The 15833-nt window shown below is 34.2% G+C and overlaps 1 protein-coding gene across 1 annotated transcript in view; it reads right to left on the minus strand.

Moving 5' to 3' along the window:
- LOC128216607 (neuroepithelial cell-transforming gene 1 protein-like) overlaps positions 1-11826 on the minus strand; it is a 49630-nt gene extending 37804 nt beyond the window's left edge. Inside the window, exons 1-3 of the mRNA XM_052923226.1 lie at positions 11699-11826; positions 6757-6823; positions 6113-6184 (exon numbers count right to left, since the gene is read on the minus strand). Coding sequence (XP_052779186.1) covers positions 6113-6184; positions 6757-6823; positions 11699-11721 — 162 coding nt within the window. The 5' untranslated portion in view covers positions 11722-11826. The remainder of the gene's footprint in view (positions 1-6112; positions 6185-6756; positions 6824-11698) is intronic.
- Positions 11827-15833: the final 4007 nt, after the last annotated feature.

Genomic DNA, 15833 nt, shown 5'->3' on the forward strand with positions numbered 1-15833 from the left:
AAAATATCGAAACATTAAAATCATGAACAACGATTAATTGATATTTACCTCATTTCCCGATTTTCCGTTGCCGTTATAACTCAATCCAGTCAAAATGCTGACTCACATCGAGTTTTTGTGAGTAGCGTCCCTTTTATAAAAAAGTAAACACTCGTATTTTTTTTTCAATTTATTTCTCAATAAATCATTTTAAAGTAAACATTCAATATATTTCTGCGTGTGTTAACTTGCGTGATTTTACATATGTCAGTTGTTCTCTTCGGTGACGCAGTACAGATACTTACTATTACCGCGTTCTTCCCCGGTCCAATATTTTCGACCCGAAATGGACTTGGAAAAAACAGATGCAATTCTAATAGCATAGAAAGGACGCAGGCACTTTTTAAGACGAGAATTGGGGGTAAAAAAGTGCGTCCTATGCATGATATAATACGGTATATGATTCCAGTACATGTTGATGTACTCCTATATGATTCCACTACATGTATATGTACTCCTATATGATTCCAGTACATGTATATGTACTCCTATATGATTCCAGTACATGTATATGTACTCCTATATGATTCCACTACATGTATATGTACTCCTATATGATTCCACTACATGTATATGTACTCCTATATGATTCCAGTACATGTATATGTACTCCTATATGATTCCACTACATGTATATGTACTCCTATATGATTCCACTACATGTATATGTACTCCTATTTGATTCTAGTGCATGTATATGCACTCCTATTTGGTTCCAGTACAGGTATAATGCACTCAAATTTGATTCCAGTTCATGAAATGTACTCTTATTTGATTCCAGTACAGGTAAATGTACTCCTATTTGATTCCAGTACATGTATTTGCACGCATATTTGATTTCAGTACATGTATTTGCACCCCTTTTTGATTCCAGTAAATGTGCATTCAATTATCAAATGTGTATGTAATTATAAAAAAACACCTTGAGCCTGGAGTCTGTTTCATAATTCAAAAAGGTATTAACCTTCACAATACAGTCAAACCTGTATTAAGTGGCCACCCTTGGGAAATGATCAAAGTGGCTGCTTAAGACGGGTGGCCACTTAATCCAGGTTTGACATTTTCGCCACTTTAGCTTTATTCAGAGATGGAGTATGTATCTTAACCACCACCTCACACCACAATCAGTAACATCGGTATCAATATTATTGAAGAAGGTTGAATACAAATCCATTTGTAAAGATAAAATAAATTTATTTCAAATTTATAAATAAAATACATTAGATAAATGTTGAAACAAGGCATAAACAAAACGCACCACATACCGGTCTACACATTTCACGCTTATGCTTAAGTAAGAAATTGATTTGAGTCCTTCCACAGTTAAATTCCTTGGCAACACTTCTACGACCGTTTTCTAATAACTTTATACACTTGACACGTTCTTTTAGAGTCAAACACTTTCGATTAGTCTTATTTTCAGCCATAATGAAAGTTAAAAAATAAATATCAAGAACAATGCATTGTTAATATCCGTTCGTAGAAACATATTGAATCCGTGCACTTTGAAAAATAATATTGAAGTGAATAAAAATCGTAACTCGGTTCACGCCTTCGATTGACAATGCAAACTGTGAATTCATAATAACCGGTGTTTTTGTCGGTATTTAATAATTAACTTCAGTATTTAATAATTAACTTTGTAATTATTTAATTATCTTCTTAATTGTGTCATTAATTGGTCAATTCTGACCAAAACATTCGCCGACGTGTAAAAAACATTATTTTTCTATGAGTAAACACGCATGGCAATCGTGTGATGCAATATTCATTTTCATTGGATGACGGAGATACCTGATGCAGTCGTTCTTTTCCGTAAACTTCTATATGCAATTAAAGCTGTGTATTGGAAAAATTTATAAACGGAAGTGTAAGTGACAAGGGATTAGTGGCCGCTAATTAGTGTTTATATGGCCTCATGGGGACAAGAATAAGTGGCCATGGCCGCGTTCGACAGTTGGCCGCTTAATGCACGTACATTATATACTAAAAACGTACGGGGGGATTTGGAGTGACCAGTTAAGGCAGGTGGCCATTTAAAGCAGGTGACCGTTCAACCAGGTTTGACTGTAACTGCACTCCAAATTCACATTCCAAATTTTTTGTTGTTGTTTTTTCTCTCAACTTTTCACAAGACAACAAACATAGTTATGTAAGATGGCATTCTTTATCTCTAAAAACTCTCCAAATCGGTACATTTGCTTCATTTCCATGGTTAAAATACACTTTTCAAACAGAAATATTTTTAAATGAATGAGAGTCTAGGATTCTGCAGCATGTTGCTTTCCGTGCAGAACAGTGCCGTGGTCAAAGGGCCTTGAAAAAACACTATAATTTTTATGAGGTCACCAAACATGTTGAATGTGGGTGCAAAATGAGTGCAGTACATGGAGTACTGGTTTACACTTTGTACTGAAATGGTCAGTATTCCGGCAAATATCCCTTTTCTTACAAAAATTATGTTAAAAAAATGCTGTTTCCAAATGAACCATGTCCTCTTGATATTCGTTCTCATGAACTGTTAATCAAAAATGGATAAAGTTTTTAAAGGCAGTAGCAATTGTGATTCCCTTGATGAATATATGACAGCAATAGAACACACACATGAAAAGCAAATATTTTCCTGGAAGTGCAGAAAGTTGCCATGATGTTAAAACTAGGTTAACTTAATGACAATTAACTACCATTATCAGAATATGTAAGGAGGAAAATCACTTAAATCTGTGATAAAACCAGGCGCAGTTGTGTAATAAAGTAAAATTCATTTAATGTGTCTCTTGGACTTGTAATTTTTTCTCTCATAAAAATGGGTTCAGAGTAGGGATGTGATTATCCTAGCTGGCATCTGAAGTGCTGAAACCGCTGTGACAGGTTTGGGCAACACATTAGACCCCAAATGGAGGTTAAAGGGGGTGAAACACAACCAATATCAACCAGCTAAAATATCAGTTAAAACAAACAAAATGTTAAAACATTTATTTTTCTCTTGCTCCCTGGCATATCACACCCCTGATGGCCAGGTGCATAGGTTAATTTACAATGTTCAGTGCATCCTGCCTATGTAAAGAATGGGTTCCTAAGAATTCAATGTGTATAAGAGCCCAGATACGCAGAAAAAAGAGTCACTGGTTGGTGTTTCTGCAATACAGATTGTTTTAAAACCAGTTCATTATTGTTTTTCAAGTTTTAAGGGTATGGGTCATTTTTCTAAAATATCGGAATAAAACACCCTGATTTTAATTTTGTTTTAAGCGGAAGAGCTAATCCACAATGAATAGCGATATATAACTGCATTATCAATTAACATCAGAACAGAACATCATTATGTACTCAAAGGAAATTAACCAAGAAGACAGGCTTCATAATTTTGTTGCCTCAGGGACCAATAATCCAATTGAAATTGCAGCCATTCTTCATCCTTCAGAGTGGGTCACCAGCGTGTCTCGGAATCAAAATAAAGCATAATATAACTACAGGCATTCAACTCATTGCATGTGTCTAAAATGTGAAATTACATCATTTTAGGGAGAGTCAGACAACGAGTAATGGATATGCAATTTAATTCCACCCAAATGCATATATGTCTTCAGTTAGAGAAATGCGTTTGAATCCAAAGAAATTAAGAGTAACGACACTCATTTGGTCATTTTTATCGATAATGCAAAACCCTCGAAGCCCAATTCATTAACTGTATACCAGTGAAGTAAATTTTCATAAGATTGTCCCATCAATTATAAATCTGTCAATACTTTCTTTTAGAACATCTAGTAATTGCATGACACTTGGGCCTGCAATTAATTGACCAAAATAGAAACACTGCAGAATCTTCTTGAGAGATAAATGCCACAAAATAGCAACTTGTTTTTATAGCTATTGATTAGGACGGAGAATTATAGAATCGAAGGCTCATTATTGGTTTCAAGGCAACTGAGATTCGTTTTTCTTCGATGTAATGCAAGCTATGTATCAGGGGTTCTTAAGCTGATGACAGATTGTTTCCTAAGTCAATTATATTAATTTCAAGGTACTTTGTAGTTATTGATGCAAATGTCTGAGTACAAAACAGTCTTTACAACTGTACAACAGACTGAAGTTCAAGCTCTCAACTCGGATGCACTCGGTCTGGGTTTCAGACTGGAGCGCATTGGTGAGAAGCGAGTGCACTTACTACTGTGCTTTATTTGCAACCTTTTGCAACACACTTTGAGGACACAAATGAAATTCATTTGTTGATAAACTTATTTGAAAAAACTATTGGTTACATTTGCTCATGTACATTGAGAAGTAGAAGAAATTTGAACAAAGCACTTCCTAGAACTCAAATGTGAGCAGGGCTTTTCTGTCCATTTCTGGAAAAGGACCCTAGACAAATTGGAAAAATTTACACATTTGGGAAGAAATTTCAGGCATTTAATTTTCGATTTTTGGGATAGATTACCTGTTTTTTTCCAGTCATGTAATAATTGGCAATATTGTGAATAAATATCATCAACAAAATCATCAATTTGGGCCAGATTTCTCTGTGAAATTAGTGTATTTAACAATGAATGTCACCAAAAAGTCTTGATAAAAAAACGTATTTATAATTGTAAATGATGAAATGTTCCGAATGAATTGTTCCTGTGCTTAAACTTCACACTAAAAAGGGGTTTATGAAGAAGTCAGTCTTTTCGTAAATGTGATTTCATCTCATTCAGGATTTTTTTCTTGAAATTGGGATAAAGTATCCATCTTTGACATTGGGAATGGGTCGGTCATTCTGACCCATGATATGGGCAGAAAAGGCTTAGTGAGTCAATGTATAGAAGAATGAAGCTCATCCATGAGGACACCATTTTACAACCTACGAGTTCTCTTTTTACAAAATCATCATTATAAAGACAAGATTTACGGATAGAATAATAACTTCGAAGACTCATTATAACATTTCTGGCAAGAATATTGGAATAGACAGTTGACTGACATATCAATTTCCCTTCAATCTTATGACAATATTACCTTGCTGTTTCTCCTACTGCTTGAAATTTGTCCTCTCAAGAATTCTTCTCAGGCTATTCTTTAGAGGGCAATTTTCATCATATCTATTAACATCTAAATAGTTTCTTTTTCTTGACTGTTTTAAAACTAAAAGTTTATAAATTTTTTTACAAACATTGACTAAAACTTATCTTATCACTGCCCTTCACACAATTATTTATCTCCATTAACTGTTACATACCTATATACTGCTATTTCTACCTTATAAATATACATGTGCATGTAGCAGTGCCATTAAAGGGATTTCTTTGGACTTCCCCATTACAAGTTCAATCAAAATAATGCTCGTTTCCCAAAGTAAGGTCTGAAAAAATTACACATAGTAGAAGGCAAATAGCCCTCAGCCAAAACCTTAAAGGAATTAGCCACTAGATTTTACATGATTAAAATTTTGTCGCTGTCTTAGCCGAGTTTATCTGAACATTTAAGAACAGCGCATAATGGTTTCCTCAGTTTATAGTGTGTATATTTAGCAAGTGAAAGTCAAATGATTAGTGTATATACCAATACTAATTTTTAAATTTTACTGGGATTTAAGTGGTAGACAGACCCACTAAATTTCAAATTGGAAAGATACGCAAAACTGCAGAAGACACAAGTGTCGTTAACGATGTCATACATCGGTAAAAAAGATGTACTCATTTATATAAATTGTGTGTACCCGGTATGTTTTTGACTATTTTCATTTTGTCTTTAAACATTTTCATCTGTTGTCTAGTCCCTTTGAAGTTTTTATTTGATATATATGCGGTTTGTTTTTTTAAAGATCTACTAGTTCCTGAGAAAGCATGGTTCTAGGGACAGCCTTTAGTGAAAACCATTCCTCCAAAGTACAGCAGTTTCATCTTGTTTGAAAGCAACTGGTAACTGAAAGTAGGCACAGAATTGGGGGATCTCCTCCATCAGATTTTGAAGGGGCATCAAAAAATAGCCAGCTGTGCCTACACTAATTGCTGTGGTTTACCTTGCTTTCAGGTCAGTATGAAACTCCTTATGTACATGTACCTTCACATTTTGTTATTGCAATCTAGACTACCTTTACACTGTTGCCGGACTCGAAGCTCTGTAGACTGATGCTGTCATCATCAATTTTCCTCTTCCTTTTTCTCTGTAACAAAAAAAGCACACTGCTTAAATATTGTAGAAAGGGAAATAAGCCATTACAACTGTATGCATTAATCAATGTTTCATGGTGGATAATGCTTCTTGTTTACCTGTAAACCTGGTTTGCTTACAAAGAAATAATTGGTTTGAGAGGGATATAGTGGTTAAGGTGTCTGCCTCGCATCCAAGAGGTTGTGGGTTCGATCCAGAGTGTATATTTGTATAAGCCAAACAAAATAATTATTAAATGAGTGTGCTATATGATAATAAATTGTATAAAATATTCAAATTATGAAATAGAGTTTTACCCAGGTTTTAAAAAAAGAATGGATGGTGCAGAAGACAAATTGGGTACACTACATAAAAAGGGAGACATGGGCACCTTGAATCACTCAGGCTCATTGGCTGAATAAATTTTTGGATCATGATGAATTTGACAGAAAATGTGTTTATTTGAAGAAATTATTCGATTTCAAATGCCAAATAAGTGAAGTGTGCAAGTTCTTCATAGCCTGATTCAATGTACCGTTTTTACCCTGTCTTTCCTGGCTTAATTCCCACCTTTATTCAACTTACCAAACTGGACAGTTCCGGCAGAAGACCAATGACAGAATGGCGTCTGGATTTTGTAGCAGACTGGTCTCTAAAAAAAAATCAAATTATATCTACAAGGTATAGGCACATTGATGAGTGACATTACAGTCCACATGGTAGTCGTCAACAAGTAATAATTGATTGGTTGATTTCAAGATGAGATCAAGGCACTTACATATGAATATTCTGGTTAAATACTATACATATGTCAGAATGCATGTAAAAAAAAACATTCAATATGTCTGCAAGTATTTCAACTAATAAAAACTTTTAAAGAAGCTGCTTTGTCAATTTTCAAACTCCGATAGCGACAGTGCAGATTTGTAATTAAATATCTGTCTAGATTGGGACCAATAAATATCATACTATCAGGTTCTGAACTGTGGCAGTCTTAATCTTATCCAGGGATATAACTTAACTTTTCAGGACCACTAGCCAGCTGGGCTTGTAGGATTGTACAAACCCAGCATCAAACCCACCAATCCAACATTGTGCATACACATTTTATTTACATTTTCTACAATAAACAATGTTTTTAAGATGATTGAAGAACAGATAAATACATTGCATATATTTTATTAACATTCTTTAAAATGCTTTTGTTTTCCAAGCTTGAATGCTTCATAGCAGCATAAAGAAATAAAAACATAATTCTACAAGGGCACAGCCAAACTGGATTATTCTGGATATGCGATTGGGCTGGATTGGCTATCAAAATTATGCTATTTCCAGGCAGCCGATACTCTTTCGCGAAAGGTATTTCTCCACACACAGGAGCATAATATTCGGTGCAACTACGAAAAGTCTAACCTCCTGGCTAACTTCTTACTACTACCCAGGTTAAAGTATAACCTTTTTTTTGGAGGAGGAGCACTGACTGCAAATTTAAAAGTTCTATTTATGAATATATTGAAAGGTTTGAGAACAAGTTGAACAGTAAAAGAACCATGTTGTTTTGGCAAAAAGGTGATACCGTAAATGACTGGGTATAAGACGCAGTCAATAATATCCATGAAAAATCTGGGGAAAAACTTTTAATCTATGTTTTGGGTTAAAGGACGCATAGAAAATATGTCAAAATCGTCTGCCAATCTTGGCCACCATGTTTGTTGACAGTGAAAAATTATTTTTTTTCGTGAAAATGGCGATGGTTATCTCCAAAGCCATACAAAGATAATGCAAAATATGTTTCATTTTTATTCGTTTCATGATAGGATATGCACTGAAAAGTATTAAGAGTGACAATTTGTTTCTGAATGGCACTGAAAAGTACCTTTTATGACTATTTGTAAGATTTCTTTCTGACAGTATATCATAACGATTACCTGTCAAGAATGAAAAGTGAAGTTATCAGGGATGTGATTGACCTGGCAGCTGGAGGGCTGAAAATTTTTTGGCCATGGCCCATGGGTTTAAGGGGCGCTCTTTGGGTCAAAAGTGCACTACTGTAGAAGAAAAAAATGGATTTTTAGAAGCTCTTTTGAGGGCTCTCCTGACTTTTAATTTGAAGCAAACTGGAATATTAACTTAAACAACTGAAAGCAACCAAATAAATTTTTTTACCTAAAAAATATTATTATTTTTTTATTTTTTTTTGGGGGGGGGGGGGGGGGGGGTCTCTGGGGACATTAGATCCGCGGAATTCCGCGGACAAATCAAATCCCGGAGTTATGCCAAAATCTTATATTGTATGGGTTTGTTCTCAAAATGTCAACACCTGCAGAAAAGAACTTGAAAAAGTGTGAAAAAACAAGACCATTATCGCATCAGTTTGTAGTATAATGGTATATTGAACAGGTTTAAAGGCAGTGCCAATTTTTCACACCTTATTGAACAACTGACAAAAAATATTTTGCCAGTGCCCAACTTTGCTTTTTTATATGCATGTTTAATTGTTTCATTCAAATTAAAATTGAATAATTTTAATCATACAATATTTTTTGTTAATCATACAATATTTTTTTTAAATTATAAGCGTATCCCGATCTTCAACTGCCGTTTTAACCCGTATATACTCAATTGATATGACGCGAGTAACAACCCTTTCTACATAAATCTAAACAAACTCTCGGCCTGAAATCGACCTCAGAAAAAAAGTTCAAAAGCTTGTTACTGGTTATTAAATGCAGGCATTTTTTACATCGAAATCTGAGGGGAAAAAGTGTGTCTAATACCCAGTCATTTACGGTATCACCTTTTTGCCAAAACAACATGGCAATTTCCCGATTATCTTTGTGCCCTGCCACCATTTCCATAAAAGTGGATCAGTCATACTAAGGACATGTTAAAGTTAAGATGTGTGCAAATCAACTAAGAGATAGAGCCGAGTTTCCAGTGATTGGATAGCATCCTGTATGAAAATGAGCTTGTCAATTGCTTAAGTGCAACCATGAAGTCTGTATATGGGTAAACTTTAAAAAAAAGCTTGTCACGGAGAATGAGTAAATAAAAAGTAATTGTACAAGTGCACGTTCATTTATTTCATTATAATTGACAAAACCCATGAACATCATGTTTGACAATGTAATGTAGCAGTATTATAGGTCCCGAAATTGAAACGCATCTTAGGTTTAAACGTATGTATTAATCAAAATGTTTTGTTTTTTTAAATTGTTAGACCTCCTCCAGTTTGTCCAACACTGGAGCAGCTAGATCTAACTCTTAATTTATCTTTAAATTAAACATACAGTATAGTGATAAAATAAAACTATAAAAATAAAAAAAATAAAAATAGTACTACATTTAGCAAAATCAGACACAACATTTAGTCAAAAACCTAAGTAAAGTTCTTGTTATTGACAATTGTTAAACAGAGCGGGAAGAATGTCAGCACTGTATATTTATCATCATATGCCGGAAACCACTTTACTGAAAAAAATACATAAAGAATTTTGAAATTTTCAAACAGTTTTGTACAATTCCTTCTATTAATGAGTATAAGAGTACCAGGTGAAATCGGAACGTTTAACCCTTTAGCACATAGACTAGTGGCCAGATTACACCTCCCAGTCAATAGCCAACTTACTGATAAGCAGTCCTTATCTGCATAGGTATTTTCAGGATATTTGAAATTGAGAAAATGAATATAGCAGCATGACCTTAAAATTAATATAACTCCAAATAATTGTTAACTCCAAATAATTGTTTCCAAATCTTTTTTATGTGAATACATTTTTATAGATAATTAAATTATCTAATGAATGGTGTCAATAATGAAATATAAAATTATTTTATTTCATCTGTGAATGCATTTTCAAGATGGAATTGTAACATTTCTTTGAAATGTCATAATTGCATTAAATCAAAGGGTAATAAAATGCTGAGATCGATCTTTATTTTTTAACACCCCTATCATAAAAAAGACCCATATGGATTAAAAAGGCGACAATTGATGTTCTTGTGTATAATACACAATAATGTGGCAGGAATATCCGTGTCATCCAGCTGAGAGATCCAGTCCAGAGTGTCTGTTTAACTTTATTACCCCCTCATAAAATTCTTTACAAAAAGAAAGCCGAGAAATGTTTTCAAAGTAATGAATAAAAAGATCTAGATCATGAAACGCTTGCACAAATGTGTTTACTTGACCTATTTTACGACCGGAACCATGCTGGCCATCAATTAGCTCAGCAGAAAATTTACTCATCATTTTCTCGGCTACTTATTGTTTCTATTGTTTGTAACACAAAATATTATCTTCAAATAATTACAATCTTTATTGATTTTAATGGTTAATTCAACTGACATAATATATTCAATGATTTACACATCAATGTTTTTGGGGAAATTCCATACTGTACAGTACTGCTATTCCTCGAGGATTTATTACGTCACAGTGGGATCTCACACCTGTGATTGGCAGTATAAATAATAACCTTCAAGTTTTAGCAGATGACATTTTTGAGGGAAAATCAATACACAAAAGGTTAAGCTTTAGCTTTACAAACATCCGGGATATTGTTTACAAAAAGAAAGATGCAAAATTGAAGTATTGAAATGACCCTATTGATATATGCGGGAGATGCGTTTACATCCAGTAGTGTATAGGGTCGGTCAGATGCGTTTACATCTGCTAATGAGCTATGTCGGCCTATCTCGTATACATGCGCTAAAGGGTTAAGGTAATATATGTATTTTCTGCTTTTTATGAAAACATCAATCTTAACAACTCAGCCATCTACGGCAAGCTTCGAGAGAGACAATTTTCCTAGATAATTGCTGAGGTGTTTTGATTGAGGAAAAGATGTGCAAAATGGGGATTACAACTATACTTATTTACAAGTGTTAAACGGATTAACACAATTAATCATGTTAAAATAGTTAAACATAACACTGAATATTTAATGAAAACAATCAAATAGTAGCTGAAAGTAAATTTTCCGAAAATGAAACGGAGCTGACTGTAATTTTTATCTGACATTGGGACCCACCAATATATAAGTTTCACTTGTCAAAATGGATATATACCAGACATGTCCGACGGACATTCATATTGACTGCAATAATAGCAATTTATGATCCATGATGTCATTTCAGTCTTCCCGAAATGTGCCAGTCTGATGCATCTGTAACAGCATTTTATTACAACTGTTTTAATATGTTCTTGGTTTGCAACAAGGCACACTCAAAATCGTAAGCAACCCCTCAACTGATCAAAAGGCTTTGACTTCAGTGTCATGTTTGCTAAGACTGGCAAATATTTTTTCAAACAGGCTAAAACTTCCAACGTGCATGTCCGGTGGACAGGCAGAAATTTAACACTTTCGGGAATACTTGTCATTTATTATATTTTTACATGGAACTATTTATTACTTATTTACTGACGCGAAATTATGTTGCATATAAATCGCAGGCCGTATTTTTCGGCTGCTTTTCTTCTAGTCCATGGCATGTTATTGTAATTATAAAGTATAAAAGAACTGACCGATACCGGTTTTCATCTCCCATCTCCTCCTAAGATTGGTTCCTGAAAATTAAAAATGACAAACTCTGTTGTCAAACTTTCCAAAATAAACATGCAAATATGGCGGCCAATGCTTTGACCAATCGAATCAAAGCTTGATTGGTTAGTCAAAACGGTAAATTTACATCGGGTTTTTCCCCAAAAAAGAGTATCGCATTATTGAGTCACCAGTGAAGCCGGAAGATATTAAAACTATTACATAAATTAACATTTTGCAGTTTGTTTGAACGCATCAATACCCTCATGTTTTGCGTTTACGCGCACGTACCATTATTAGACACTCATAAACCGCATCACGCCCTATGAAAGTAGTTTTAACGGAATAAACGGTACCGGAGTAACAGCAAGAGGATTGAGACAAAATGCAAATTTTGCATTAATTTGGTTTTCAATGACCGTTTCAGTGCAATAGTTTAAGTAAGTACTGATAAAGTGTTTTGATGCGAGCGGGATCTGTTTGTGGAGTTAGTATGTTTGTGTCTCACGTTCCGAGTATCGTTTGAGCACTTAATTACCATATGTATCTAACGATGGTTTACAAATTGATGGTATTTTTAATATTACAATGTTACAATTGCAAACTCCATCCAAGGAACAAGGAGGCGTATTTAAATTTATGGCTCGGGGATCCGGATGTTTTCGGCAAATAAACAAAATGGGAATATAAAAAAACACACACGGTCAAATCCATCGCCTGGCGGTCTTACATGCAGTCCAAAATGTAGGGCATACTGAAGTTACCCAATGGAAATCATCACCCGTCTAAATACTCCGTTGGGGTTATTCATTGATGTTTGTTTCAATGTTTATGTTCGTATATTAAATGCCACGACGGACGCACAATCGGTAATATTTCTCCATGTTATAGCGTAAAGGTGCATTTAATTTTTTGTTTTTGTTGCACAATTTTCACGACAAACCATATTTGGTGTACATAGAGTTTCATACCCATTTATAAAATTCTGCCGTACACGATTTTTGCAAAACTTCATTAGAATACACCAATTTGAACATTTGTTTATATCTGAAATATAAATACAAAATTAATCTAATGAATACATACATTTCACCGCAACATCATAATTAAATGCTTTTATAAAGGACAACTAAAGTGGCTGTTTCGGTGTACGTTTTAGATTAAGGACTTGGACAATCTGGTACATATGGACTGCCATCCAGGATAAAAAAAACTTAGCCAGATTCCGTATTTCGAGATTTGGAATGCATGTTATATGTCAACCCACAATTATAGGACACACCAAAACCTACAACATTTAGAGGTTTGATGCGAATGGCCAATGGTTCCTTTTACCAGACCCGCCGTCGTTGGAACACACGTTTTTGTTCTCTGTACATACATGTACCATAAACATCATTCCAACTATGGCGTTCATATGTTTTTAAAGATATTTCTTTTTTAAATGGTCCATTTCTGAATCAATACGGAAATTGCCGAGAAGTTGCGATTGGATCTGACGAAGAGTTCCGCAGCATGCACCCTCTTTTTTCAATGATTAAGATACTGCACGCAGTAGAGTTAACACTGGGGACTCTTTGAGAAAGATGGGACCGGCAAGAGAAATTTGCAAGGGGTTATTCATAAGGTCAGTGCCTATATGGGCATGTGACAGAAACATATTTAAAGTTAAATAGTGGAAACAAAAACAATTTGAACACTTATAACGGAAGTACTACATATTAAAATGAACACGTCAGTTGCTGTAGTGCAAACACGAGATATGCAGATGGGTAAGCATTTACTTGTCATGGAGAAAGAATTAATAAAAAGTTAGTGCGCTTCATTTTTTTTCATTATTTACACAAAACCCACGAAGGTAATGTTTGACAATGTAACGTTGTAGTGTTAGGCCGAGAAATTGAAACGCATTTTAGGTAAATATGAATTGAAAAGCATCTATTTTTTAAAACTTACATATGAATCGAAATGCATCTTAGTTAAATCTGTCATAGTTGTAAGGTTTCAATGTGTAAAGGTTTTCAAGGGCTTAACTGGTCATAAAGGTGTGTGCTTTTCAATATACATCAACCAAATTCACAATTGACACATAGCATACAGAATTGATCAGTAAGAACATATAACAACACTTAAGATAACTTGGCAGAAACTTTTGTATACAGAATGAACATGCCAAGAAAGGCAAACACATAACCTGAAGACAATGGAAAGTCATTGCGAAAATTGTTTTGAAGGATAAGCAAATACAATTGAAAGTTAACTGGTGCACGTCCCTTTATTTAACAGTAACAGACTGTCATATCCATCGCCGAGTTAAGAAAGATATCAATCTCGACACAAGCTAACATTGAAAATAAAAATAGAATAAAAAGGGCAATAACTAAAAAACTGATCCCAGAGTTATGGTTCCTGTGTACTGCACTAAATGAGATATATTTGTGTATGAAGTTTGCTTGTAAATACACCAAAGACTTTTCAAGTAATGCTCCAGACAAATAATAATTATGAAAAAATACAAAGGGCAATAACTAAAAAATTCTGCACCCAAAGTTATGGTTTCATTGTACTGTATTGTTTCTCAATGAGATGAAAAGTATCTTCCATGGCCGCTCGTGTAAGATATATCTGTATATGAAGTTTGAAGTCAATACCTTGTAACTTTTCAAGTTATGCTCCGGACAAAAAAATAAGTATGAAAATTAACAAAGGTGAAAAACATAAAAATACTACACCTGGAGTTATTTTTCCTGTGTACAGCACGTTCATTCAATGAGATCTGTACGTATATGAAATTTAAAGTCAATACCTCATAGATTTTTCAAGTTAAACTGCTCCGGAAAAAAATAAGTATGCACATCAACAAAGGGCAATAACTAAAAAAGAAGTACTGCACCGAGTTCCTACGCACTGCACTTCTCCTCAATGAGATTTATTTGTATATGAAGTTTGCAGTCAATACCTCAAATTCTTTTCGAAGTAATGCTCCGGACAAAAATAAGTACAAAAAATAAAGGCCAATAACTAAATATATAATGCAACCAGAGTTTTTGTTCTTGTGTACTGTACTTCTCCTAAATCTGATATATCAGTATATGAAACTTGAAGTAAATACTTTCAAGTTATTCTCCGGACAGAAAATAAGAATGAAAATTAACAAAGTGCAAAACCTAAAGAAAAACTGCACCCATAGTAATTGTTTCTGTTCACTGCACTTTTCCTTAATGAGATCTATATTTATATAAAAGTTCCAAGTCAATACATCAATGGCTTTTAAGTAATGCTCCGGACAAAAATAACAATGGCCATAAACTAAAATTACCGCAGCCATGATATTAGTAAATATACACTGCACTTCTTCTTAATGGTATATGTCTGTATATGCAGTTTAAAGTAACATGCGCGCAAGCACGCACCCACACACGCACGCACGCCTACCATTCGCTTTTCGGCGGAGGATTACAAGTGCAGTATTAGAGCGCATCTTAGTTTTAACCTAACAGATGTATTGCATCTTAGTTTTAACCGTACCTACGAATCGAAATGGATCTTAGATTTAAATATAGGTATCCATCGAAAATACATTTTTTTTTAAACATACATATGCAGCGAAAGGCATCTTATTTTTAAACATATATATGCATCGAGAGTCATCTAAGTTTTGAACATACATATGCATCGAGAGACATCTTAGTTTTGAACATACATATGCATCGAGAGACATCTTAGTTTTGAGCATACATATGCATCGAGAGACATCTTGGTTTTAAACATACATATGCATCGAGAGACATCTTATTTTTAAACATACATATGCAGCGAGAGACATCTTAGTTTTAAACATACATATGCATCGAGAGACATCTTAGTTTTGAGCATACATATGCATCGAGAGACATCTTAGTTTTAAACATACATATGCAGCGAGAGACATCTTAGTTTTGAACATACATATGCATCGAGAGACATCTTAGTTTTGAGCATACATATGCATCGAGAGACATCTTAGTTTTAAACATACATATGCATCGAAATACATCTTATTTTTAAACATACATATGCATCGAGAGACATCTTAGTTTTAAACATACATATGCAGCGAGAGACATCTTAGTTTTAAAC

The sequence above is a fragment of the Mya arenaria genome, chromosome 14 (genome assembly GCF_026914265.1).
Source record: "Mya arenaria isolate MELC-2E11 chromosome 14, ASM2691426v1".
NCBI classification, from domain to species: domain Eukaryota; kingdom Metazoa; phylum Mollusca; class Bivalvia; order Myida; family Myidae; genus Mya; species Mya arenaria.